This window comes from Rhinatrema bivittatum, chromosome 5, assembly GCF_901001135.1.
Source record: "Rhinatrema bivittatum chromosome 5, aRhiBiv1.1, whole genome shotgun sequence".
NCBI classification, from domain to species: Eukaryota; Metazoa; Chordata; class Amphibia; order Gymnophiona; family Rhinatrematidae; genus Rhinatrema; species Rhinatrema bivittatum.
Window position 1 is genome coordinate 1,531,031 of NC_042619.1, and position 27,814 is coordinate 1,558,844.

The 27,814-nt window shown below is 46.4% G+C and overlaps 1 protein-coding gene across 7 annotated transcripts in view; it reads right to left on the bottom strand.

Annotated features, from left to right (window-relative positions):
* ARFIP2 (ADP ribosylation factor interacting protein 2) overlaps positions 1 to 27,814 on the bottom strand; it is a 222,599-nt gene that overhangs the window by 25,269 nt on the left and 169,516 nt on the right. For all 7 annotated transcript variants that reach the window (XR_003856805.1, XM_029601888.1, XM_029601889.1 and 4 more), the window contains 2 exons: positions 7,339 to 7,560; positions 6,642 to 6,799 (listed from right to left, as the gene is read on the bottom strand). Coding sequence is in view for 6 of the 7 variants with exons in the window: in XM_029601888.1 (XP_029457748.1) it covers positions 6,642 to 6,799; positions 7,339 to 7,560 (380 nt within the window). In the remaining variant the exon portion in view is untranslated. The remainder of the gene's footprint in view (positions 1 to 6,641; positions 6,800 to 7,338; positions 7,561 to 27,814) is intronic.

Here is a 27,814-nt window from a genome sequence, read left to right on the forward strand (position 1 = left end):
TAGTGTAGATAGATGGACTCAGAACAAGTGGGTATAGTGTGCTCGTGCTAGCAGTTGGAGACGGATCTGACATCAGCACGGGTACATATACCCCCACAGGAAGTGAAGCAACTCAGTAATCTTCCTTGCAAAAGCTGTTATGGATATATGTGTACTGACGATCAATGAATTAGTGAAACAGGATTCCCCTGACCGATTGATAGTAGCTGGAGACCGCCAGCGCTTCCAACCGGAAGGCGTCGACACCTGGTAGAGTGGACGCTCGTATATAAGAAAATGACATGGCGTACCTTGAATCCGTGAAACCCATGTACACCGGCAGCCGGGCGGGATGCTGAGTCCATCTGTCTACACTAAGGAAAAGGAGATTATCAGGTAAGTAATCTCAACATTTCCTAGCATGTAGCCAGATGGACTCAGAACAAGTGGGATGTACAAAAGCTTTACTCCCAGCCTGGGCGGGAGGCTGCCTGAGGACTGCGTAGGACTGACCTCGCAAATGCTGTGTCCTCCCTGGCCTGAACATCCAGACGGTAAAATCTGGAAAAGGTATGGAGGGAGGACCATGTCGCCGCCTTACATATTTCTGTGGGCGACAGCATCCTAGATTCTGCCCAAGAGGCCGCCTGCGCTCGGGTGGAATGAGTCTTGACCTGCAGAGGTGGTGACTTCCCGGCCTCTACGTAGGCCGCTCCGATAACTTCTTTGATCCAGCGGGCGATGGTGGGCCGAGAGGCTGCTTCCCCTTGCTTCTTCCTGCTGTGAAGGACGAACAGATGGTCCGTCTTTCGTGCTGCTTCTGTCTTTTCCAGGTATCTGGGCAGCAATCTGCCGATGTCGAGATGGCGTAGCAAACGCCCTTCTTCTGATTTCTTCAAACCCGCCGTAGTTGGCAAAGATATGGTTTGGTTGAGGTGAAATTGTGAGACTACTTTAGGTAAGAAAGAGGGAACCGTGCGAAGATGGATAGCCTCTGGAGTAATTCTGAGAAAGGGATCACGGCAGGACAGTGCTTGTAGCTCTGAGATGCGGCGTGCGGAACACACAGCCAGCAAGAACACCATCTTCAAAGTTAGCGAACGGAGAGACAGGCTCTGAAGGGGTCTGAAGGTGGATCCCACGAGGAAATCCAAAACTAGGTTGAGGTTCCACAGGGGCACTGGCCACCTCAGTGGTGGACGAATGTGCTTGACTCCTTTCAGGAAGCGGGAAACATCTGGGTGCGTGGCAATGGTCTTGTCATCCCTCCTGGGACCGTAGCAAGACAGCGCAGCCACCTGAACCTTGATGGAGCTTAGGGAGAGACCCTTCTGAAGCCCATCCTGCAGGAAATCCAGAACAATAGGAATTGTGGCCGCATGTGGATTGGTGCCATGAGTGTCGCACCAGGCTTCAAATACTCTCCAGATCCTTATGTAGGTGAGGGATGTGGAAAACTTGCGAGCTCGGAGGAGCGTATCTATCACCGGCTCAGAGTAACCTCTTTTCTTCAGTCTAGCCCTCTCAATGGCCAGACCGTAAGAGAGAATTGAGCTGGATCCTCGTGGAGGATGGGATCTTGACGTAGCAGGTCCCTGAGAGGAGGCAGGGGAAGAGGCTCCCCTGTCAGTAGTCTTCTCATGTCCGCGTACCAGGGTCTTCTTGGCCAGTCTGGTGCCACTAGAAGAACTAGGCCTCTGTGCCTCTGAATCTTGTGTATAAGGGCGCCCAGCAGGGGCCACGGAGGAAAGGCGTATAGCAGAGTCCCTGGAGGCCATGGCTGAACCAGGGCGTTAATCCCGTGAGAGAACGGATCCTGCTTGCGGCTGAAGTGTCTGGGTACTTGAGCATTGGATCTGTCCGCTAAGAGGTCCATGTCCGGAGTCCCCCACTGATCCACAATCATCTGGAAGGCTGTGGGGGACAGCTGCCATTCTCCCGGATTTAGGCTTTCCCTGCTGAGGAAGTCTGCCGCGGTGTTGTCCCTTCCGGCAATGTGGACGGTGGAGATGTCCTGGAGATTCGCTTCTGCCCAAGCCATCAGCGGGGCTATCTCTAGGGACACTTGTTGGCTTCTGGTTCCGCCCTGTCGGTTGATGTATGCCACCGTGGTGGCGTTGTCGGACATCACTCTGACTGCTCTGTTCTGCAATCTGTGAGCAAATCGCAGGCAGGCTAATCGGACTGCCCGTGCCTCTAGGCGATTGATGTTCCACCCCGACTCTTCTCTGTTCCACCGCCCTTGGGCGGTGAGCTCTTCGCAGTGTGCTCCCCATCCGCTCAGGCTGGCATCTGTGGTGAGCAGAGTCCACGTGGGGGAGGACATCTTCGACCCCCTGCTCGTGTGGTCGGACTGCAACCACCACCGTAGCTGGGTCCGCACTCTGGCGGGTAGAGGTAGATGCACGGTGTAGTTCTGTACACGTGGGCTCCACCGAGAGAGGAGCGAGTGTTGTAATGGTCTCATATGGGCCCTTGCTCATGGTACCACCTCCAGGGTGGTTGCCATGAGACCGAGAACCTGCAGGTAATTCCAGGCTATGGGCTGGCTGGCTCCCATCAAGGACCGTAGACTGGTCTGGAGCTTTAACCTTCTCTTGGTGGTTAGGCTGACTTTGTCCACCTGGGTGTCGAACCGGACTCCCAGGTATTCCAGTGATTGGGAAGGCTGTAGGCAACTCTTGCTTAGGTTGACTACCCATCCCAGGCTTTCCAGAAGGGCGATCACTCTGTTGGTCGCCCGATGGCTCTCCCTCTCGTGATTTCGCTCTGATTAGCCAATCGTCTAGGTAGGGATGGACAAGGATTCCTTCCCATCTGAGCGCCGCTGCTACTGCTACGAACACCTTGGTGAAGGTCCGCGGTGCCGTGGCTAACCCGAAGGGCAAAGCCCGGAATTAGAAGTGTTGTCCCAGAACCTTGAAGCGTAGGTAGCGCTGATGATCCCGATGGATCGGGATATGCAGGTAGGCTTCTGACAAGTCTAAGGCCGTGAGGAATTCCCCTGGCTGTACTGCGGTCTTGACTGAGCGCAGAGTTTCCATGCGAAACCTCGGGACCCTTAAGTATCGGTTGACTGACTTGAGGTCCAATACGGGCTGGAAAGTGCCCTCTTTCTTGGGTACCATGAAATAAATGGAATAGTGCCCAGAATCCATTTCCCATGCAGGTACTGGGATTATGGCTTTCAAGGACAGGAGCCTCGCCAGGGTAGCTTCCAATGCTGCCTTCTTGTGGATTGGACACGGAGATTCCACAAACCTGTCCGGGGGATGTGATGGAAGTCCAGATAATACCCCTCTCGGATGATGGCGAGGACCCACTGGTCCGACGTAATCTCGACCCATCTGGGGTAGAAGAGGGTTAACCTGCCCCCTATGGCTTCGGCCCCTGGATGGATCGGCTGATTCTCATTGTGGGGTGCGGCCAGGACCCGAACCCGAGCCGGCTCCCCTCTTGTGCTGCTTGGTCCGAAAGGACTGGTTCCTGGCCTGAGGACAAGGTGCCTGGTAGCGACCCCTATAGGGAGTGAAGCGTTGGGAGCTTCTACCTCTGGAGGGCCTCGGAAAGATGCGTTGGTTCCTCTTTGACCTGTCTTCCGGCAGTCAAGGTACTGGAGAGGTGCCCCATGTGCTGGCCAGTTTATCTAGGTCGCTGCCGAACAGAAGAGACCCCTTGAACGGCATTCTAGTGAGACGTGTCTTAGAAGGGGCGTTGGCTGACCAGTTCCATATCCAGAGCTGCCTCCTGGCTGCTACTGAGGATGAGACCCCTTGGCTGTCGTACGGACTAGGTCGGAGGTGGCATCCGTAAGGAACGAGAGAGCTGACTCCATGTCAGCTGCCGGAGCATTGTTCCTGACCTGTGACAAACAGGAACGCGTTACCACTGTGCAGCAGGTTGCGATTCACAGAGACAGAGCTGCCACCTCAAAGGTTTGTTTCAGGATGGCGTCCAGGCGTCGGTCATGAGCCTCCTTGAGGGCCGCCCCCCCCTCCACTGGAATGGTAGTGCGCTTGACCACAGCGCTAACCAAGGCGTCCACCTGAGGGCACGCCAGCATATCCTTGATTGCCGGGTCCAGGGGGTACATGCCGGACAGGGCCCGACCCCCTTTGAATGAGGCCTCCGGTGCATTCCACTCCAGATCGATCAGCTGTTGCGCCGCTTGCAGGAAGGGGAAATGGAGGGCTGTGGGACAAAGACCCTCCAGCAGGGGGTTCTGCGTAGATGCCTCCATGGTACTGGGGCCTGGAATAGCCAACTCCATCAGGCACTGAGAGACCAGGTCGGAGAGATCCTCCTTGGGAAAGAACCGCCTCATAGTTCGTTATGGCTCGATCCCCGAGGGAAGCTCCCCCTCCTCGGGAGATTCGGACTCGTCCTCCGAGACATCAGGGTCCGCAGGAGCCGGACTGCCCGGAGGCGGGGGCCCGCGATAAGGGCAAGAAGGTCCAGGGGCAGGGTCAGCCGGAGCGGCTGCAGGGCCTGGACGAGAAGCTGACTGCATCTGTACAAAGGCATGGATCCCCTTAAATAAATCCACCCAGGAAATGGAAGTGGTTTCTAGCCGTCGGGGTACCAGGTGCCCCGGGATTCCTGGTTGTTCGAGACGGCCCGCTAGATCCGGGGTGGCCCCTGGGGAACTATCGGTAAACCTCGGTTGAGACGGGTCCTGGCCCGAGGCTCCCACCGCCTCCTCACATTGGGCACAAAGGGAGTCTGGCTCCTCGCTCTGCGTGGCTCTAAGCTGGCACGCTGAGCAGAGGCCGAGAGCTTTCACGCCGGAATCAGGAGGTGCCGCCTCTGGGGACGCCGGGGCGTTTAAATGTTCCATCGCGGCTTGCGAATGCTGAGCGCCGGCGCTTATGCTGCCAATATCAGCAATATGCGCTCAATAATAATATGCGCTCAATAAACAATATGCGCTCAATAATATGCGGTCAGCAATATGCGCTCAATAATATACAATATGCGCTCAATATACAATATGCACTCAATAATATGCAGTCAGCAATATGCGCTCAATAATATACAATATGCGCTATGCGCCCATCAACAGGCGTCTAACATGGGCGCTCAATACCTGAACAAGGCAGACAAAATGGCGACCTCCACGGCATGCCACCTGCAGGCCACGCCGCCGATCCTCGTACCTCGGAGACCAAAAAGTAAGAGATGTACACCATACCTGATCCTTGACGCTTCCCGGCTGTAACCCGGGAGGTCTCCGGCTGCGGGGGGAGAGGGGAAATACCATCACCGCCGCACTCGAGGAAATGCACCCGCTGCCTCTAAGCCGCCGAACTCGTCTCGCTCGGGGCTAAGTCCACGTCGGGACTGAGGCGCCTCTCAGCCAGGCCTGAGCCCTTCTCGCTCGGGGGCTAGATCCCTGCCGCGATTCGGCCACCGGACCGAGGCGTAGACCTTCGAGGGATCGCGAAAATCACCTCGGGAAACTCAACTGGGGGAAGGGACCCGAGGGTATCAGCGCAGGAGTGCGGGGCTCGTCTTCTGAGAAATTTGTAAAGTAGAAAGTAGATTTGGAAAACACGCTCAGCGAGCGTGCAGGAGCTCCAAACTGCTTTGGAGACGGAAATTACTGAGTTGCTTCACTTCCTGTGGGGGTATATGTACCCGTGCTGACGTCAGATCCGTCTCCAACTGCTAGCACGAGCACACAATACCCACTTGTTCTGAGTCCATCTGGCTACACACTAGGAAAGTGTGGTTTATTGTTTACTGTTAACCGATATGATATCATTGATGAATGTCGGTATATAAAACCAAAAAAAAAAAAACAACAAACCCCACACCTCCTCGTACCAACACCCCCCCCCTCTAAAGAACAACAAACCCCTCACCTAACCTCCAGCACATAACATAGGCCTCACAGCACAATCACACCCCTAGCACAATCGCACACTTCCCCTCACCTCAAGTACCAATTACTACGTACTCACACCACCTGTACATATCTATTGCCCCCTGACCCCATGTACATATTTTTTTTTTCCTTATGTACCTGTAATCACCCCCCCTTACCCCCTCCTCTGTCTCGACCACCCCACCCCCCCTCCCTAAGCTATATAGTTATTCGCTTTATTCGCTTTGTTTTTTTTTTGCGTTTATGTTACACACTGTTCCTTGTAAAGGCTTTCGCCTATATATCTTTTGGTTGTAAGTTATCTGTAAACCGGCACGATGTGCAAACGGTTGCCGGTATATAAAATCAAATAAATAAATAAATTAAATAAATAAATAAATACAACTAGATGGGCCTTATGAATCCTTTTGCCATCATATCCTCTGTTTCTATAGATGAAGAATGTGCATAGCAAAGGAGAGACCATATCACTCCATGCTGCTCTTGCCATGGAATGCAGACTCTTCTTTCCAGATTAAAGGTCCAAGGAAGCGCTGCACATCTATTTATTCACAAGGAAGACTTAGAGGTATAGGAGTGGTATCAACCAGGCAGATCTGGCATCCTCACTGGTCTCCCCCAGCAATGGAAGAGAGACTATGTCAGTTAGTCAATGACTGTACCAGGAGCATAGCAAAGGCAACGCCGTGAGATCTGTGTGTTCCCCCCTGGATTCCTGCCCTATGGAGCTCCTGCTCCCTCCCAGGACTTCCAGCCGTGCATAGGAAATACCAACCTGGCAGTCTCATACAGCTTCACTGTCATCAGAGTATCCTCCATGGTCTTGTTTACGAGTGTGTTTATACTGGAGACAAAGAAGTTTACAGCACCCAGCAGTGTCTCACCATTCTTACACAGCAATTTCTGGGTCTCTGCATTATATCCGAATTCTTCCTGCAAAAAACAAGAGCAGCATCAGAACCCAAACATCTATCACAGAGAACACGGCCCGGCACCAGAACCTAACCATCTCCCACAGAATACTGTGCCTGGCTCCAGAACCCAAACATCACCCGCATAGCACAGAAAAGGGTTTGCAAAAGAACCCAAAACACCTCCCATACACAACAGAGCCAGCATCAAAACTCATACAGACAAAATTGACATAGAGCACAAAACAGGACCTGCATCAGAAAGCAAACATCTCCCACAGAGACCTGTGCCTGGCTCTAGAACCCCAAAATTACCCACAGAGAACAGAATAGAACCTGCATCATGACCCAAATACCTCATACAGACAACAGGGCCTGAGTCAGAGCCCTAACATCTCCCACAGAGAACACAGCCTGCATGAAAATCAAAATAATTGCAAACAAAAACAGAGGCAGCATCAAACTCAAAATCCCTCTGCAGAGATTAGGGGCAGCACCAATACCCAAACTTTGCACCAAAGAGCTGAAATGAGGACGACATGGAATAGGGATAACCGATACCTGAAGCTCTGGAGATTTCTGGCTGAGGTCTGAGAAAGCATCCCCAAGAGCACGCTGTGTCTGTACCATGTTGTAGAAGTGGTTTGTAAGAGACCGGGCCAGCTGCAGAATACTCTCATATTTTCGCTTTGTGTCTCGTAACAACTCAATTTGTGTCTCCAGCTCGAGATCCACAGTGCGAGATCCTCGGCCAAAGCGTTCAGAAATCATCTGCTTCGTGCACTGCCACAGAGAGAGACATACAGAAATGTAATGTATAGCAGAGTGGCTTACCTGTAACAAGTGTTCTCTCTATCTGATAATGTCACATGTGAGAAGACAGCTGTCCTATTGTTCTCAGAGAAATAATGTCACACACATATACACACTGCCGCAGACACACATAAATGTAATATAAATAATGTTAACGCTCATATTGCTGCAGATAGTAACATACCTACTTCCATAGAGACACAGATGTAACACACACTGCTGCAGACACACAGACGTAAATAAGGTAACACACACACTGCCAGACACAGACAATATAAATAATGTAACACACACTGCAGCAGGAAGATATAATGTAAATGGAGCACACTGCTGCAGACACACACAGACAATGTAAATGATGTAACACACCTACTGCCGAGATACATTTACATCACATCTGTGTAACATACTCACTTTGCAGCAGACAGAAAGTCATAAAAAATGTAACACACAGACTGCCACAGACAAACTTAATGTAAATATTCTAACACTGCCTCAGGCAGACATATATTATGTAAATAGTGCAACACACATACTCTGTCACAGACTCACGGAGACGTAATATAAATGTAACATGAATACACTGCTGCAGACACACAGAAGCTGCAAGAATCCATTGCTGGATCCTCCAGTCCGCAGGAGGCGCTGTGTTTTGGACTACCTATCCAGTCATTCCAATCCAATGCCCCTCAATTCCTCTTGGTGGCCATCTTGTTTCCAGTAAAGACTTGTATTTATACTGAGGCAGTTTCATCAGTCAATTGCTAGAGCTTGGTCCTACCTTGGTCCTCGTACTCTGGCTCCATTCCTGTATTCAGAAGACTTCGTCTGAGGATTCTGTAATCATTGCTCTTGTCTGTTGTCATTCCTGGATTCCTGCTTTTTTTTCCAGCTCCTCATTCTATTCTGGGCCTCTTGTATGCTTCTCTGGCTTCACCGGCCACTGGCACTGGACAGCTCAACCCAAAGGGAAGGGGGCTAGACACAGGCACAAGACTTTTTATCAGTGGCCTTGGTTTGACTCTCCAGTCACTAGGATGCTCATTTCCAGGGCAACGCACAGACGACAACTGTCACATCAAGCTCTGTCAATATGGACCCCACCAAGCTGGCCATGTGTTTGGCAGCCCAAGGTAAGCTCATGGGGTTGCTGAACAAATGTCTGGAAAGCTTGCAGGATCAAGTTAATATGCTTGCTCAAACCCCTTTCCCTAGGACATCTGGATTGCAGTCACAGCAATTATCTCCTTCCACCTCTACACTCCTTGCAGTAGTGGAGTGTATGCATAAGGAACCTCCCGCTTCTACGCTCCTTGCGGAAGTGGAGTGTATGCATAAGGAACCTCCCGCTTTTACGCTCCTTGCGGAAGTGGAGTGTATACAAAAGGAACCTCCCGCTTTTACGCTCCTTGCGGAAGTGGAGTGTATGCATAAGGAACCTCCCGCTTTTACGCTCCTTGCGGAAGTGGAGTGTATGCATAAGGAACCTCCCGCTTCTATACTCCTTGCGGTAGTGGAGTGTATGCATAAGGAACCTCCCACTTCTTTGCTCCTTGCGGTAGTGGAGTGTATGCACAAGGAACCTCCCACTTCCACTCTCCTTGCGGTAGTGAAGTGCATGCATAAGGAACCTCCCACTTCCACCCTCCTTGCGGTAGTGCAGTGTATGCATAAGGAACCTCCCACTTCTACGATCCTTGCAGTAGTGGAGTGTATGCATAAGGAACCTTCCACTTCCACGCTCCTTGCGGTAGTGAAGTGTATGCATAAGGAACCTCCCACTTCTACGATCCTTGCAGTAGTGGAGTGTATGCATAAGGAACCTCCCACTTCTACGATCCTTGCAGTAGTGGAGTGTATGCATAAGGAACCTCCCACTTCTACGATCCTTGCAGTAGTGGAGTGTATGCATAAGGAACCTTCCACTTCCACGCTCCTTGCGGTAGTGGAGTGTATGCATAAGGAATCTCCCACTTCTACTCTCCTTGCGGTAGTGGAGTGTATGCATAAGGAACCTCCCACTTCTACGATCCTTGCAGTAGTGGAGTGTATGCATAAGGAACCTCAAGTGCAAATCCCCTTGCCCTTTTCTGGAGATCCAAAAGCCTGCCAGGGATTTCTGAATCTATAGTCTTCACTCTGCATGCATCCCATTTTCCTGACTATACGTCTAAAGTGGCATATATAATATCGCTACTGACTGGGGAGGCTCTGGCCTGGGCCTCACCACCTTGGGAAAAACAGGACTCCTTGATTTCTGATTGTGATACTTTTGTCATGACGTTTAAACTTATTTTTGATGACCGAGGCCACTTGATTTCAGTTTCTACCTCTCTTCTCCGCATGAAGCAAAGGATCCGTACCTTGGGGCAGTATGCTGTGGAGTTCTGTACGGTCGCAGCAGAAACAGATTGGAATAATGAGGCCCTCGTCATGGTCTTCTGGAATGGATTAGCAGATTGGATCTAGGATTAACTGACCTGCCAGGAGCTACATTTAGAGCTGATGCCTTGATTCTCTTATGTCTATGCCTGTATGTCCATATGCCTTCTGGCACAATCCTGCACACCATGCAGTCCCATGGGCCAACAGTGTTCTGCCACTCAAGGAGTCTATGGATCTAGGCAGTATTGGCACTTGTCTTTCCCAGAGAAAGATCACAGAAAGTGGCTGGGGCTTTGTTTCTATTGTGCTGACCTTGGACACTTGGTAAGAAATTGTTCACATAAACCCAGGTCTAGTCAATGTTATCTCAGACCTCAAAGGAGGAGATTCCTTTGGACCTTGTTGGGGTGTATCTCAATCATGTGGCCCAGCATCTCTCATACTCAGTCTCCTTGCATTGGCTATCAGGATCAGTGGAGACCCTTGTCCTTGGTGACCTCGGGGTAGTGAGCAATTTCCTTAATTTGGATTTTGTCCATCTGCATGGAATTCCTATTCAATCCAATCCTGAACTCCATTGTTGCAATTGATATTCGACCCTTAAACCACAGAGGGTGCAACAAGTCACAGTGGATCTAAATCTTCTTGTGGCTACATGACACTCTGAAATCATTTCATTCTGGGTCCTTGAATCACCTGGTTCTTCTGGGTTTACCATGACTTCAGTTACGTAACCCACTCACTGACTGGTGTTCAGGACAAATTGTCTCTTGGTCTCCTTGTTGCTTCTCTTCTTGTTTTCCTGATCTGAGATCTATAGCAGCATCTGTAGTGGAAATACCCCTGGGACTTCCAAAGCAGTATCATATTTGCACAGATGTTTTTAACAAGTAAGAACAAGAACATAACATTTGCCATACCGGGTCAGACCAAAGGTCCATCAAGCCCAGTACCCAGTTTCCAACAATGGCCATTTCTTGGGATATGCAGTCTCGGCTCAAGGATTTGAAATGCACCCAGATAAGATATCTGCAGTACTTAATTGGTCTGAAGTACCTGGCAAGTTCCTAAAAGGTCGATAGATTTCCATGCTACTTATCCTAGGGATAAGCAGTGGATTTCCCCAAGTCCTCCTTTTAATGGTTTATGGACTTTTCTTCCAGGAACTTGTTTAAATCTTTTTTAAACCCAGCAACATTAACGGCTTTCACCACATGCTCTGACAATGTATTCCAGAGTTTAATTATGTGCTGAGTAAAAAAATATTTTCTCCTAATTTTTTAAAATGTATCATCTAGTAAATTCATTGAATGTCCCCTAGGCTTTGTACTTTTTAAAACAGTAAACAACTATTCCATTTTACCCATTCTACTCCACTCATTATTTTATAGACCTCCATCATATCTCTCCTCAGCAGTCTCTTCTCTAGACTAAAGAGCTCTAACTTTTTTAGCCTTTCCATCCCCTATATCATTTTGGTCACCCTTCTCTGTACTATTTCAAATTCTTGAATTTTTCTTTTAGATGTGGTAATGCTCCTTTGGCATCAAGAATACGATTACGCCATTGTACTGCTTCCCGAAAACATGCTGCTATGTGGCTGAATATACCCCCTGTCAGGTCCACTGGAGCACCTTGAGACCCTAAGGTATCGGCCAATTAGGATTATGAATGGAAGACTGACTTCAATACCAAGAATGGACACTGAGTATATGGTCATGTCCTTTGGACTATGTAAAGATCCTGCTGTATTCCAAGACTTTGTCAATGTCTCTCGAGATCTTCTCTCTTAGTATGTATTGATCTAGGAACAGAAGAATTTGCCATACTGGGTCAGAGGGTCCATTAAGCCCAGCATTCTGTTTTCAACAGTGTTCAGTCAAGGATACAAGATCCTGGCAAGTACCCAAACATTAAATAGATCCCATGCTACTAATGCCAGTAATAAGCAGTGGCTATTCCCTAAGTCAACTTCACTAAAGCAGTTTATGGACTTCTCCAAAAACTTGTCCAAATCTTTTTTAAACCTAGGTAAGCTAACTTCCCTAACCACATCCTCTGGCAAAGAATTCCAGAGCTTAATTGTGTACTGAGTGAAAAAGAATTTTCTGTGATTTGTTTTAAATTTGTTACTTGCCAACTTCATGGAGTGCCCCCTTGTCTTTGTATTATCTGAAAGAGTAAACAACGGATTCACAGTTACCCATTCTAATCCTCTCGTGATTTTGCAAACCTCCATTATATTCCCCCTCATCCATCTCTCCAATCTGAACAGACCTAAACTATTTAGCCTTTCCTTATAGGGGAGCAGTTTCATCCCCTTTATCATGTTGGTCACCCTGATTCTCCAGTACTTCTATATATTTTATGAGATAAGGTGACTAGAATTGAATACAGTACTCAAGGTGTCTCTCAGCATGGAGCGATATAGAGGCATTATGATATTCTCTGTTTTATTCACCATTCCCTTCCTAATAATTCCTAACATTGTTTGCTTTTTTGACTGCCGCAGCAAACTAAGTCAACAATTTCAATGTATTATCCACTATGACATCTAGATCTTTTTCCAGGGTAACTCCTAACATGAATCCTAACATTGTGTAACTACAGAGTAGGTTATTTTTCCTTATATGTATCAACCTTGCACTTGTCCACATTAACATTCATCTGTCATTTGGACGCCCAGCCTTCCAGTCTTGCAAGGTCCTCCTGCAATTTATCACTATCTGCTTGTAATTGAACTATTCTGAATAATTGTGTCATCTGCAAATTTGATCACCTCACTCATCATTCCCCTTTCCAGATCATTTATAAATATATTAAAAAGCACTGGTCCAGTCGCTTGGTTCATGCCAGAGCTTGGACCAGCTCTCATACTCTGACTCCATTCCTGTATCCAGAAGACTTAGTCTGTGAATTCTACAGATGCTCCTGTTATCCTTCCTGGGTTCTTGGATTCTTGCTTTGTTCCATCTTCTTATTCCATTCTGGACCTTGTTTCTTGTTTGTATCAAGAGCTAACACTAGTTCTCTTGCCTCATAGGCTACCAGTACTGAAGGGCTCAACTAGAATTGAAGGTGGCTGGCCTAGGTGGAAGACATATCATCAGTGGCCTGGATTTTACTCTCTAGATGCTAGGCCATCTATTTCCAGGACAACGCATAGGCAACAACTGTCACACACGTAATGCAAATAATGTAACATACACTGCTGCAGTCACAGATGTAATATAAGTAATGTAACCCTGCCACAGACAGATATATAAACAATTTAACATACACTGCTCCAGAGATGTAATGTAAATAAAATAACACACACTGCCATAGTCACACAGATATAATGTAACATTGCTGCAGATACATTTACATTATATCTGTGCAACATATACACTGCTAGACATAGACATAATGTAACATATATATTGCCACAGACACACACCTAATGTAAATAATGTAAAACACTGCCACAGATATAATATAAATAATTTAAAACAAACGCTGCCACAGACATTTATAGAAACATAGAAACATAGAAATGACGGCAGAAGAAGACCAAACGGCCCATCCAGTCTGCCCATCAAGCTATGCACTTTTTTTTTTCCTCTTACTTGTTGCGCTTGGCTCTTAGTAACCTTTTAGTTTTATTTCCCTTCCACCCCACCATTAATGTAGAGAGCAGTGTTGGAACTGCATCTAATTGAATATGTAGCTTAGTTAGGGGTAGTAACCGCCTCAATAAGCAAGCTACACCCATGCTTTTGTTTACTTGACTATGTAATTTAGTCCTTGTTGGTTGTTGTCTATATTTATAGATACTTTTTTCTACATTGCCCCTGCCGTTGAAGCAGAGAGCTATGCTGGCTATGCATTGAAGGTGAAGTAACAGACTTTCTCCCTGCCGTTGAAGCAGAGAGCTATGCTGGCTATGCGTTGAAAGTGAAGTAACAGACTTTCTCCCCTGCCATTGAAGCAGAGAGCTATGCGTTGAAAGTGAAGTATCAGACTTTCTCCCCTGCCTCTGAAGCAGAGAGCTATGCTGGCTATGCGTTGAAAGTGAAGTAACAGACTTTCTCCCCTGCCGTTGAAGCAGAGAGCTATGCTGGCTATGCGTTGAAAGTGAAGTATCAGACTTTCTCCCCTGCCATTGAAGCAGAGAGCTATGCTGGCTATGCGTTGAAAGTGAAGTATCAGACTTTCTCCCCTGCCGTTGAAGCAGAGAGCTATGCTGGCTATGCGTTGAAAGTGAAGTAACAGACGTTCTCCCCTGCCATTGAAGCAGAGAGCTATGCTGGCTATGCATTGGAAGTGAAGTAACAGACTTTCTCCCCTGCCATTGAAGCAGAGAGCTATGCTGGCTATGCGTTGAAAGTGAAGTAACAGACTTTCTCCCCTGCCATTGAAGCAGAGAACTATGCATTGAAAGTGAAGTAACAGACTTTCTCCCCTGCCATTGAAGCAGAGAGCTATGCGTTGAAAGTGAAGTAACAGACTTTCTCCCCTGCCACTGAAGCAGAGAACTATGTGTTGAAAGTGAAGTATCAGACTTTCTCCCCTGCTGTTGAAGCAGAGAGCTATGCTGGCTATGCGTTGGAAGTGAAGTATCAGACTTTTCCCCCTGCCATTGAAGCAGAGAGCTATGCTGGCTATGTGTTGGAAGTGAAGTATCAGACTTTCTCCCCTGCCGTTGAAGCAGAGAGCTATGCATTGAAAGTGAAGTAACAGACTTTCTCCCCTGCCATTGAAGCAGAGAACTATGCATTGAAAGTGAAGTATCAGACTTTCTCCCCTGCCATTGAAGCAGAGAACTATGCGTTGAAAGTGAAGTATCAGACTTTCTCCCCTGCCATTGAAGCAGAGAACTATGCATTGAAAGTGAAGTAACAGACTTTCTCCCCTGCCATTGAAGCAGAGAGCTATGCGTTGAAAGTGAAGTATCAGACTTTCTTCCCTGCTGTTGAAGCAGAGAGCTATGCTGGATATGCGTTGAAAGTGAAGTATCAGTATCAGATTTTCTCCCCTGCCGTTGAAGCAGAGAGCTATGCTGGCTATGCGTTGAAAGTGAAGTATCAGACTTTCTTCCCTGCTGTTGAAACAGAGAGCTATGCTGGCTATGCGTTGGAAGTGAAGTATCAGACTTTCTCCCCTGCCATTGAAGCAGAGAACTATGCGTTGAAAGTGAAGTATCAGACTTTCTCCCCTGCCATTGAAGCAGAGAACTATGCATTGAAAGTGAAGTAACAGACTTTCTCCCCTGCCATTGAAGCAGAGAGCTATGCGTTGAAAGTGAAGTATCAGACTTTCTTCCCTGCTGTTGAAGCAGAGAGCTATGCTGGATATGCATTGAAAGTGAAGTATCAGACTTTTCCCCCTGCCATTGAAGCAGAGAGCTATGCTAGATATGCATTGAAAGTAAAGTATCAGGCTTATTTGGTTTGGGGGTAGTAACCGCTGTAACAAGCAAGCTACACCCCGCTTTTTTGTGAAAAAAAATAATATAAATTTAATATAATTTAATATAAATGTAGCACAACTTGCCAAGATCATAACCCAGTCTTATAATTACCAACTGTTTATTTAACCTACATTAGGCTCTGTATCCCTTACTTATGCCTACATTAGGCAATGTATCTTTTAAAATGTTATTAACCCCATATATACTTATCCAAGTTATATCGACCTGTTCATTGTAAGACATTTACTTGTCAATGTTACTGTTAAAATGTAAACCGAATTGATCAGTAACTCTGTTATTGGAAAGTCGGTATATAAAAATGCTAAATAAATAAATAAATAGATAAATATAATGTAAATAACACACACTGCCGCAGACACAGACACAAAGCAAATAATGTTTCACTGCCACAGATACAGGCATAATGCAAATAAATGTAATGCACACACTGCCGCAGAGGCATAATGTAAATGTAGCCCTGCTGCAAGCACAACCGTAATGCAAATAATGTCACACTGCTGCAGACACACAGATATAATGTAAATAATGTAACACACTGACAAATGTAAATATAACACACTGCCACAGACACACACAGACATAATGTAAAGCAAAATTGCTTACCTTGTAATAGGTGTTATCCCAGGACAGCAGGATGTAGTCCTCACATATGGGTGACGTCACTGATGGAGCCCTACTCCGGAAAAACTTGTCAAAGTTTCTAGAAACTTTTGACTGGCACAGTGTGCCCACTGAATATGCTCGGCATGCTATGATATTCTCAGCCACAGGGGTCACCCTTCAGTCTCGTTTGTTGCAATGAGCGCTAGCCAAAAATAAAATAATAAATCGTATCGGACCCAACTCCATGGGGTGGGGGTGGGTTTCATGAGGACTACATCCTGAAGGTTGGGATGGCGCAACCTGCCCTGATCCTGAGTTACGAGAGTGCGTGCTATGCCCAGGCGAATTGGGTCTCTGATCAAGAGATTGAGAAGTATTGGAAACCATACTTGTTGAGGCCAATACGGGGCTATGAGTATCATGGACCCCTTGTCCTGTTGTAGCTTCACTAGAGTTTTGGTTATTAGCGGTAGCGGAGGATACGCATTCAGAAGGCCTGAATTCCAGTGGCAAGCAAAGGTGTCCCTGGGTAAGCGGTTTCTCTGCTTGAACAGGGAGCAATAATTCTCCACTTTGTAATTCACTTGTGATGCAAAGAGGTCTACTGTTGGTTGGTCCCAACGTTGAAAGATCTTGGTCGCCACTTCTGGATCCAGAGACCACTCGTGAGGTTGGAATTGACGACTGAGGCGACCCACCACTACATTGTGAATTCCTGCTAGATAATTGGCCCGTAAAAGCATTGAGTGTGTTAAGGCCCAGTCCCAAATCTGTGCTGCTTCTTGACAAAGGAGATACAAGCCCATACCTCCCTGTTTGTTGATGAACCACATGGCTACTGTGTTGTCTGTTTGTATCAGAACAGTCCTTGAACGCATGCAGCACATAACGTATAGCTCGAAGCTCTAGGAAGTTTATCTGAAACGTAGCTTTGAGTTTTGTCCAAGTACCTTGGGTCTGCATATGGCCAATGTGTGCTCCCCACCCTAAGGTGGATGCATCTGTAGTTAATGTCACTTGCGTAATTGGTTGTTGGAAAGGTAGGCCTTTCAGCAAGTTGTCCATGTTTGTCCACCATAAGAGCGAGGACTGTAGTTTCTGAGTTACTTGAAATGGATAAGATAGTGGTTGAATGGCTTGTATCCATTGGCTTCTGAATGTCCATTGAGTGAGTCTCATGGCTAATCTGGCCATAGGAGTGACATGAACTGTGGAGGCCATGTGACCCAACAGAGTGAGACATTGATGAACTGTTATTTGTGTGCGTGCACGTATAGAGCCTGCTAACGAGGCTAGTGTCTGTGCACGGTCTTTTGGAAGGAAAGCTTTTGCTGTTATGGTGTTTAATTCTGCTCCGATGAATTGTAACAGGTGAGATGGTGTAAAGTGGGATTTCTGGTAGTTGATGAGGAATCCCAAGGAATGGAGTAGAGTTATTATGAGCTTGAGAGAGTTGAGAGCTCCTTGTCTTGTTTGGCTTCTGATGAGCCAATTGTCCAGGTAAGGAAACACATGCACGCCTTCCTTGTGTAAGTGGGCAGTTGCCACTGCTAGGCACTTTGTGAATACTCGAAGTGCTGAGGCAAGACCGAATGGTAGCACCCTGTACTGGAAGTGTTGAGTTCCTACTAGGAATCGCAGATATTTGCGATGAAATATGGGAATGTGAGCGTAAGCATCTTGAAGATCCAGAGAACAGAGCCAATCTCCTTTTTGAAGTAGAGGTAGCATTATGCCCAATGATACCATCCTGAAATTTTCTTCTCAGAAATTTGTTGAGATTTCTGAGGTCTAGGATGGGACGCAGGCCTCCTGTTTTCTTTGGAATGAGGAAATAACGGGAGTAGAATCCTCTGCCCTGCTGAGGCCGGGGAACTGGTTCCACGGGCCTGGCTCTCAGAAGGGTGGATAATTCTGTTTGTAAGAGTGTGGATTGGTTGTTTACTGTCCAAGACGAGGTGGGTGGAGTATCGTTTGGTACAGTGAGAAAGTCCAAGTGGTACCCTTGAATTGTGATGGAGAGTACCCATTGGTCTGTGGTAATGCGAGACCAATTGTGTTGGAAGAAAGTAATCCGACCTCCTACCGGCAAATTTGGGTCGGATTGGTAGAGAGGCTGCTGTTCCCTGGTAGTACTTCAAAATCCTGATGTTGTTCCCGTTTGCGGAGGGGGTTGAGCTCTAGGCGCTCTTGGTTGTCTAGACTGTGCTCTTTGAGTTGGTCTGGATGAACGTCCATGGCCAGGAGGTGGATAATAACGCCTCGGCCGGTAGTATGGATGTTTGGAATCTTTTCTTGGGAGTCTTCTTGATGGTGCTTGAGACTCTTGAGGTACAGAGGATAGTTGTTTTAGAGTTTCTGAATGCTCCTTTAGCAGAGAAACCGCTTCCTTAATTTTATCTCTGAAGAGATTGTCTCCTACGTAAGGGAGATCTGCCAGTTTCTCTTGTATTTCCGGTTTCAGGTCTGAGGCCTTGAGCCAGGCCCATCTTCTAGCACTTATACCTGTGACCGACAGTCTTGATGCAGTCTCAAAACTGTCGTATGCTGCACAAACTTCGTGTTTGCCCGCCTCTAGGCCTTTATGTATTATAGAAGAGAAAGAATCCTGGACCTGCTGAGGGAGAGTTTCAGAGAGTTCTTGCATCTGTTTCCACAAGTTACGCTGGTATTGTGTCATATATAATTGATAAGACGCAATCCTGGAAACTAACATAGATCCCTGAAACATCTTCCTGCCTATGTTGTCCAAGAACCTATTGTCTTTGCCTGGTGGAGTCGAAGAATGAGTCTTTATTCTTTTTGATTTCTTTTGTGCTGACTCAACTACTACTGACTGGTGAGGTAGTTGAGTCTTCTGGAAGCCTGGGATGTGTTGGACCAGGTATGTTGCGTTGGTCCTCTTATTTACTGGAGGTATGGAGCAGGGATGCTCCCATAATCTGTGCAACAATTCCACGAGGACTTCGTGAACTGGTATTGCTAACACATCCTTAGGTGGGTCCACGAACTGCAGCACTTCCAGGGTCTTTTGTCTGGTGTCTTTCTCAGAATGTAGCTGAAAGGGAATGGTGTCAGCCATATCCTTGATAAAGTTGGAGAAGGATAGATCCTCAGGAAATGATTCCGAGAGGACGTCCTCTGAAGAGGTATCAGTGCCAGGATCATCCCATGTGTCAGGTGTATGCGGTCGAAGAGGCGTAGATGGCATAGGCACCTTTGGTTTCGATAACATCGATGGTTGTTCCCTAGGTTTCGACGGGAACAATGGGGAAAGTGGTGGAAATGGACGTGGAACCCCTGATAGACCTGGGAGTGGATCCGGAATCTGAGATTCTCCTACAATATCCTCTCCCCTCGGTGTTGGCATTGGCACTTCTTGAGGTTTCACTGGGATGGCACCGATGAGAGTATCTAATTTTGGTAAAATCGGCGCAAAAAAAGATGTATCTGGCATCGGCATCGATGAATCGGCGGCATCGGTAATGGCATCGATGGAACCGGTGGTGGAAATGGTGAGAGCATTGGTACTGGCATTGATGGAACCGGCGATGGCACTGGCCTCGTTAGCAGACTCTGTGCTGGCATTGGAGGCATGTCGAGGAGCACATCCCTAACTGCCTGGCGGATTTACCTGTCCAGTTCCACCAGCATAGCTGGTGAGACCAGAGCAGTTATGGGGGGAGGCAGCGAAGGCGATACAGGTACCTCCGCAGGGCCCTGTGGAGGTACAGTTCCCGCACCGATATCGGTGGGGATCGCCTCAGGGTGGAAGGTGTCGGCGTCACATCATCTCTCTGAGGTTTCTTTGATGCTGATTCAGGATCCATCGATGGACCACTGGTTATCGGATCGGTCTTGGGATCGTGAGGCCTCCGATGTCGATGCTTCTGCTTGTGCTCGGTGCCCTTTTCGATGATCGATGTCGATTTTATCGAAGACTTCGATGGGGTTGGCAACGGCCGATCTCCCACTTCATCCGGTCTTTGTTTTTTGAGGACGACCTTACGTATCGCTCCAGCCGGAGATGGCTGCGTGGACGTCGATGTCGATGGCATTAGCTGTAAATGGAACAGGTGCTCCATTTTCTCCATCTGGAGTCGTCTGCCTTTCGGCGTCATCTCGGCGCACTTCGGGCACGTCAAAACGTCGTGTCTTTCACCAAGACAAAATACACACTCTAAGTGTGGGTCCGTAATGGACATGGTACGGCAACAAATCGGGCATTTTTAAAACCCGAAGCCACTGTGAAAGTCAGACAGTCGTCGACGACTTCTAGGCTGATATATATACGGTACGGAACAGACAGGAAAAAGAGAAAAACTTACCGCGATGGTAAAAAACGGGAGACCCCTGCGGTGTTGAAGTTTTTCGGGTTTTTAACAAACTTTTTTAATATGGTGAAAATCACCATACAGGTCTCCTAATAACCGTGAGGCTAACAGCTTCGCAGAAAAAAGAAGACTGAAGGGAGACCCCTGTGGCTGAGAATATCATAGCATGCCGAGCATGCTCAGTGGGCACACTGTGCCAGTCAAAAGTTTCTAGAAACTTTGACAGAAGTTTTTCCGGAATAGGGCTCCATCAGTGACGTTACCCATATGTGAGGACTAGCATCCTGCTTGTCCTGGGATAAATAATGTAACAGTGCTGCCAACAGACAATGTAAATTTAACACACTGCTGCACAGACGTACATTAAATGTGTAATACACTGGCAGATACATCCTCAATGTAAATAATGTAACTGCCAAAATGTAAATGTAACATTTACAGACACACACAGACGTAATGTAAATAATGTAACATGCACACACACTCACATTACCAGACATACAAACATAATGAATATAATGTAACACACATACTGCCGCAAATGTTATATATATCTCATATATAAGGCACATATGCTGCCGCAGACACAGATGTACTGTATATATCACACACTGCTGCAGATATACTGTATACATTATCCTACTGCAGACACATAGATGTAAGATATATAATATACAGTTGTGTGCAAAAGTAGGATTAGTACAAGCTATAATATCCGTGACCTGTTTGGCCACATACAATGTCTAACTGCAAAACATTTATCATTCAAATGGCAGAGTTTTTGGATTTTATGATAATATTTTTTGCAGTTAAACATTGTTTCTTGGTCTTCTGGAACTTCTTCCTTAGTTTATGGGAGGATTTTAATCTACTGCACTCTACAATGCAGGCAGGAGGCAAACAATGAAATTGACCAAATATATGAAACAGTTTGTTAAATTGTCCACCAGTTTAAGTTGGCTAAAATTATGCCCCAAAAGGTTCCCTGTTTAAAAATATGCCAACAAAAATGCCTCTAAAGGGGCTTGCATCACACGTCACACTGCTCATAAAGACCACTTCCAACTTCCTTGGTTTCTCCCTTTTTCTCACTGGGACCATGCCCTCGGCTTTCAATAAACGTGCACTCGACTGCGTCACTTCACTCCTACTTTCATTGCTTGGGGGGGACGGGACATCATTGGCAATGTGGGACATCATTGGGCTGTTTAAAGGCCCCTAACGCGCGCCTCCCAACACTTGTTACGGCGCCCTTCGACCCGCGCTGACCTCGGCCGAACCCGTCTGACCCATCAGACCCCAACTGGACCCGCGACGACCGCGGACCCGGACCTCGGACCAAAACGTGGGTCAATGTCCCGAGAGGAGCCTGGCCAAAGACAGGACACAAACCACAGTGCAACAACTGAACCCCTACCTCCACGGTAGGACCCGGGCCTTCTTTCACTGGGACCCACCTCCACAGTGAGCCCCATACCGCCGAGACTCCACGCCGGGGATCCAGGCCCTCTCCTACGCTGATCTCATCCTGACCCCGCCCACCGACGCTCCCCAGGCGGCAACGTGGGACATCATTGGACCGTTTAAAGGCCCCTAACGCGCGCCTCAGGCGCCGCGCGCTGGCATCGCACAACCAAGGGGCCCGCCCCTTAGTGCGCCCCTTCATGAGCCCCAGGACCCAGGGCAGGGGCCCCCTCGCCTGCAACCACTCCCTAACACTTCTATATCCGATCCTTCATCCAGCATTCACCCAACATTCATCCAACCTCTTCCAGCATTCTCACCTAGCTTCTTCCTCACAACAAATCAAAATGACACCAGGATTCCAAATACCCATTCTACACCACAGTCTCTTCACCACTGAAAAACCAACCATGCAACTTCGATCACGCTCCATCAAAACTCTCATCCCAATCTTGACATCACCATTTACTCACTACTAGGCCTCGCATTATTTTCCTTAACACTCTTCAATGCCCAATCTTCTCACTAAGAAAATCACTTATCCTCAACGATTATCTCCTAGACTCAAAGCCGGACATCTGCGCCATAACGGAAACATGGCTTAAACCGACTGATGTAGCCCTGATTAATCAACTCCCCACACATCTTTATGACTTTTTTTCACTTCCCCGACATAGGAAAAGAGGCGGGGGCCTTCTCATAGCAGCCAAAAAAAGAGTTGAGACTATCCCAACTCTCAGCCAAATCAGACTCCAAAATTGAAACTAGGCCTCTTCAAAAACCGACAAACTCCAAATCCTCCTCATTTACGCTCCTCCAGGACTACTCGACTCAGACACCTCTCCCATTATAGAAACCATACCAAAACATGTAAATCTGGACTCCCCTGTTATGATCCTTGGGGATTTCAACCTCCATGTCGATAATACCCCATGCACAACCAACTGTGAGGCATTTCTCACCTCCTTCATGGCCATGGGCTTCAAGCAGATCGTCAACAAGCCCACCCACAAAGCTGGCCACACCCTGGACCTTATTTTCATAAATTCTGGCCTTACGCACTCTTCCCCTCCCAAATGCACTCCAATCCCATGATCGGACCACTCATTAATCTCGGCCAACTTCACAATGGAAGAAACTCCTATTACACACTCCCTTCAATCCTCTTTTCACTACAGGAGATCATGCCCTTCAGAGATCCTCAGCAATCATCTGGCTAAAGAACTTCCTAACATAGACCTCTCAAATCCCAACTCAGCTCTATTCTCCTGGAGCAACATTACAGAGTCAATAGCAAATAAATTATGTCCACTATCAACTGAAAAAATCAATCCTACATCGCACAGGAAACAACCGTGGTTCACCAATGAACTCCGAAAACTCAAAGACTCAGGCAGAAAGAAAATAAATGGCGCAAGGCCCCATCCCCCAGCACACTGTCTGCTTACAAATCTGCCCTCCACCTCTATAGTTGCAGCTGCAAAGGTTAAAAAGTGTTCAACAGGCATGGACGTTTGTTAAAATACAATCCTAGAGGCGCAGTCCATATGTATTCCACGCATTAAGAAAGGTGGAAGGAAGGCAAAATGATTATCGCCATGGTTAAAAGGTAAGGTGAAAGAGGCTATTTTAGCCAAAAAAATCCTTGAAAAATTGGAAGAAGGATCCATCTGAAGAAAATAGGATAAAACATAAGCATTGTCAAATAATGGGTAAGACATTGATAAGACAGGAGAAGAAAGATTTGAAATGAAATTGGCCATAGAGGCAAAAACTCATAATGAAAACATTTTTTAAAATATATCCAAAACAAGAAACCTGTGAGGGAGCCAGCTGGATCATTAGATGACCGAGGGGTTTAAAGGGGCTCTTAGGGAAGATAAAGCCATTGCAGAAGGACTAAATTAATTCTTTGCTTCCGTGTTTACTAATGAGGATGTTGAGGAGATACCATTTCCAGAGAAGATTTTCAGGGGTGATGAGTCAGACGAACTAAACCAAATCACTGTGAACCTGGAAGATGTAGTAGGCCAGATTGACAAACTAAAGAGTAGTAAATCACCTGGACCAGATGGTATGCATCCTAGGGTACTGAAGGAACTCAAAAATGAAATTTCTGATCTATTAGTTAAAATTTATAACCTATCATTAAAATCATCCATTGTATCTGAAGACTGGAGGGTGGCCAATGTAACCCCAATATTTAAAAAGGGTTCCAGGGGCGATCCAGATAATTATAGACCAATGAGCCTGACTTCAGTGCTGGGAAAAATAGTGGAAATTATTATCAAGATCAAAATCGTAGAGCATATACAGTGGAGTGCCTCAGGGATCTGTACTTGGACTGGTGCTTTTCAATATATTTATAAATGATCTGGAAAGGAATACAATGCGTGAGATTATCAAATTTGCGGATGATACAAAATTATTCAGAGTAGTTAAATCACAAGCGGATTGTGATACATTACAGGAGGAACTTGCAAGGCTGGAAGATTGGGCATCCAAATGGCAGATAAAATTTAATGTGGACAAGTGCAAGGTGTTGCATATAGGGAAAAATAACCCTTGCTGCAGTTACACGATGTTAGGTTCCATATTAGGAGCTACCACCCAAGAAAAAGATCTAGGTATCATAGTGGATAATACTTTAAAATTGTCGGCTCAATGTGCTGCAGCAGTCAAAAAAGCAAATAGAATGTTAAGAATTATTAGGAAGGTTAAGGTTAATAGAACGGAAAATGTCATAATGCCTCTGTATCGCTCCATGGTGAGACCGCACCTTGAATTCTGTGTACAATTCTGTTCGCCACATCTCAAAAGAGATATAGTTGTGTAATTAAGCCTGCTCTATATAACTTCCAGGGAGTCCATACCACTCTGTGTGCAATAAAAAAAAGATTGCGTCAAACTGGAAGAAAGAGAAACATGCAATGAGGAGCTCCAGAAATATGGCCAAACCACATCCTCGTCTGAGCAATCAGATTCTGTGAGCTACAAGTTTTGTAAGCCCACCAGGACAGGAAATTTCATCAAGCCTAGAAGCCAAATGATCCAACGATTCAAAATCACGATACAATACATACAATGTAGGAAAGGCTGAAAAACAAAAATTAGGAGAAAAAATTTGAGCACTATTCTAATTTGTTCCAGTTGCCTTCTTTTTGTTTGTAGAATATAAGCAAAATGACATCCTGATGCAGCTGACAGCGAAATGTGAACATGTTGGCATTTGGCACTTTTTGGATGCTTTTTAAGACACCTAGATAAGATAAATACAAAAACTTTTGATTAATGCACTTTGGAAACAATGGGTACTTTATGTTATTATTTGGAGAATAAGAACATTACAGTTATGGAAAAATTGTATTTAAGAAGGATTTTTGACCAATGACTGGAGCAATTGGGCTTTGACATCGTGCTACATTTCCTTGAATGCTCTGAGGTATTTTTCCACCTAAAAGACATTATCTCTGTGTTCGGGGTGCTATTTAAATGTAGTAATTTTTGGTGTGTAACCTCTCTTGTTAATACATCTTTGACCAATGCTTTTTTTCCTATGTTGATTGAACCTTCTCTGAAAAAAATCTCCTTGGATATGACCAAGGTGAACAATTATAGACCAATCACTAATCTTGTAGTTCTGTCAAAAACGGTGGAATAAGTAGTTTTAGGACAGTTGAATACCTTTATGGCTAGTCATCGTTATTTAGAACCTTGCAAGTCAAGAGTTTCTGGTAGAACATTTTCTTGATACTAGAATAACAATTCATTTCAGCAGGCAATTGCGAAGAAGATATTAGCTGATGTTCAACATCCATGTAATCAGAGTTAAAGAGTGAAGGTTGGGATGAAGAAGTTTCAGGTTGCACTGAGTGATCAGTGCTGGGAATATTTTCTGTTTTATAGGCTGCTCATTGAAGCCATGGAAATCAAATTTTATGTGGCCAAAAATGGGCTATCAAAATCATTAGATCTTTTTGTCGTCTTAACTTTGAATTGTCCTGGATATAAGTGGAAATAAAGAAGCCCTTAATTCCATGGGTTTGAAAAGACATCCTTCAGTAGACTGTGCCTTGTTGAATAGCATTGAAAAGAGATCCATTTGTGTAGTGCCCTAAAAAATAACTAATTCCTGTACTACCTGATAGTTCAATTACCATTCATGTGGCTGTAGGTGGCGACTTAACATGTCTGTTATTTGCTCCCAGGGACAAAGTCAGCTATTCAATACAACTTCTTGGAAATTGCCAGTAACAGATGTTCTCAAGGACATCAGGATGTTATTCCTCACACATAGTTGACATCACCAGATGGAGATCTGATGCAGAAAACTTATGTCAAAGTTTCTAACATGACCCCCCCCCCAAGATGCAGTCCTGCCTGGGCATAACAGAAGATGCAATTTGCTAGCCAATTGGATATTGTCTCTCTAGCAATGGCAACGCCCAACCTATTCTTATCAAAAAAGACAAAAAGTTGGGTGGCTTGCCTATGGACTTTTGTCCGCTCCAGATATAAGGCTAAGGCTTGCTTGCAGTCCAACTATGCAGTGCTTGTTTACCTTGGTGCAAATGGGGTCTAGGAAAGAATACTGGCAGGACGATTGACTGGTTAAGATGGAAATCCATTATCACCTTAGGCAGGAACTTATGCAAGACCACTCTGGCATGATAAAACTTATTATAAGGTAGATAAGTCACTAAGGTCTGGAGCTCACTGACACTGCACGCTAAAGTGACCACCACCAAAAATATGACTTTCCAGGTCAGGTACTTCAGCTCTCAGGTGCACAGCAGCTCAAAAAGAGCATTCATCAGCTGAGCTAACACCACGTTGAGGTCCTAAGACACAGCGGGAGGCCTTAGGGGAGGCTTCAACTGAAGCAGGCCATGCATGAAACGTACAACTATAGGCTGTACAGAGATGGGCATACCATCTACACCATGATGGTATGCATCAATTGCACTCAGATGAACTCCAACAGAGTTGGTTTTCAAGCCAGCCTCCGATAGGTGTAGAAGGTAATCAAGCAGTTTTTGTGTGGGGCAGGAGAATGGATTGGATCTAGGGCCTTTTGCTCACACCATATGAAAAACCTCCTCCATTTCAGTCCATAGGTCTTTCTAGTGGATGACTTTCTAGAAGCCATCAGTACCCGAGACATCTTCTGAAAGATCAAACAGCTGCAGAATCAACCTTTCCACATCAAGGCTGTGAGCAACAGGGTATGGAGGTTGGGATGCTGTAGCTTGCCCTGACCCTGCATGATGAGATCTGGGGCAGTCCTCAGACTGATCGGTTTCCGGATGGACAACTTCTGCAGGAGTGGAAAACAGACATGACTCGGCCAATGAGGATCATAGTCCCTCTGTCCTCAAGAAGCTTCAAGATAGTCTTCACCATTAAGGGAATTGGAGGATATGCATACAGAAGACCCTTGCCCCAATGACGGGAATGGTATCAGAGCTTGGTTTGCCATCTGACCTGTACAGGGAGCAGAACCGAGGCACCTTCTTGTTGAAGGGACGCAAACAGATCTAAATCTGGGCTCCCCAGAGGTGGAATATCCGATTTGTTAACTTCTGGTCCAGGGACCACTTGTGGGATGTGAAGGCTCGATTGACCCTATCCTGGCCAGGTACATGGCCAAGAGCACCATCCCTTGGGACAAGGCCCATGACCAGATCTGGACTGCTTCATGACACAGGAGGTATGATCCCGTGCCTCCCTACTTGTTGACATACCACATGGCTATATGGTTGTCGGTATGGATATGGACAACTTTGTTGGACAGCTGATCTCTGAAAGAACATAGCATGAACCTGATCCCCTCAAAGCACCAGGAAGTTGCTTTGACAAGAATGTTCCTCAGCAGACAAAAGACCCTGGGTACCAAGCCCATCTACATGAGCTCCCCATTCCAGGGTAGAGGCAAAAGTGGTTAGGACAATTTGAGGGGGGAGAC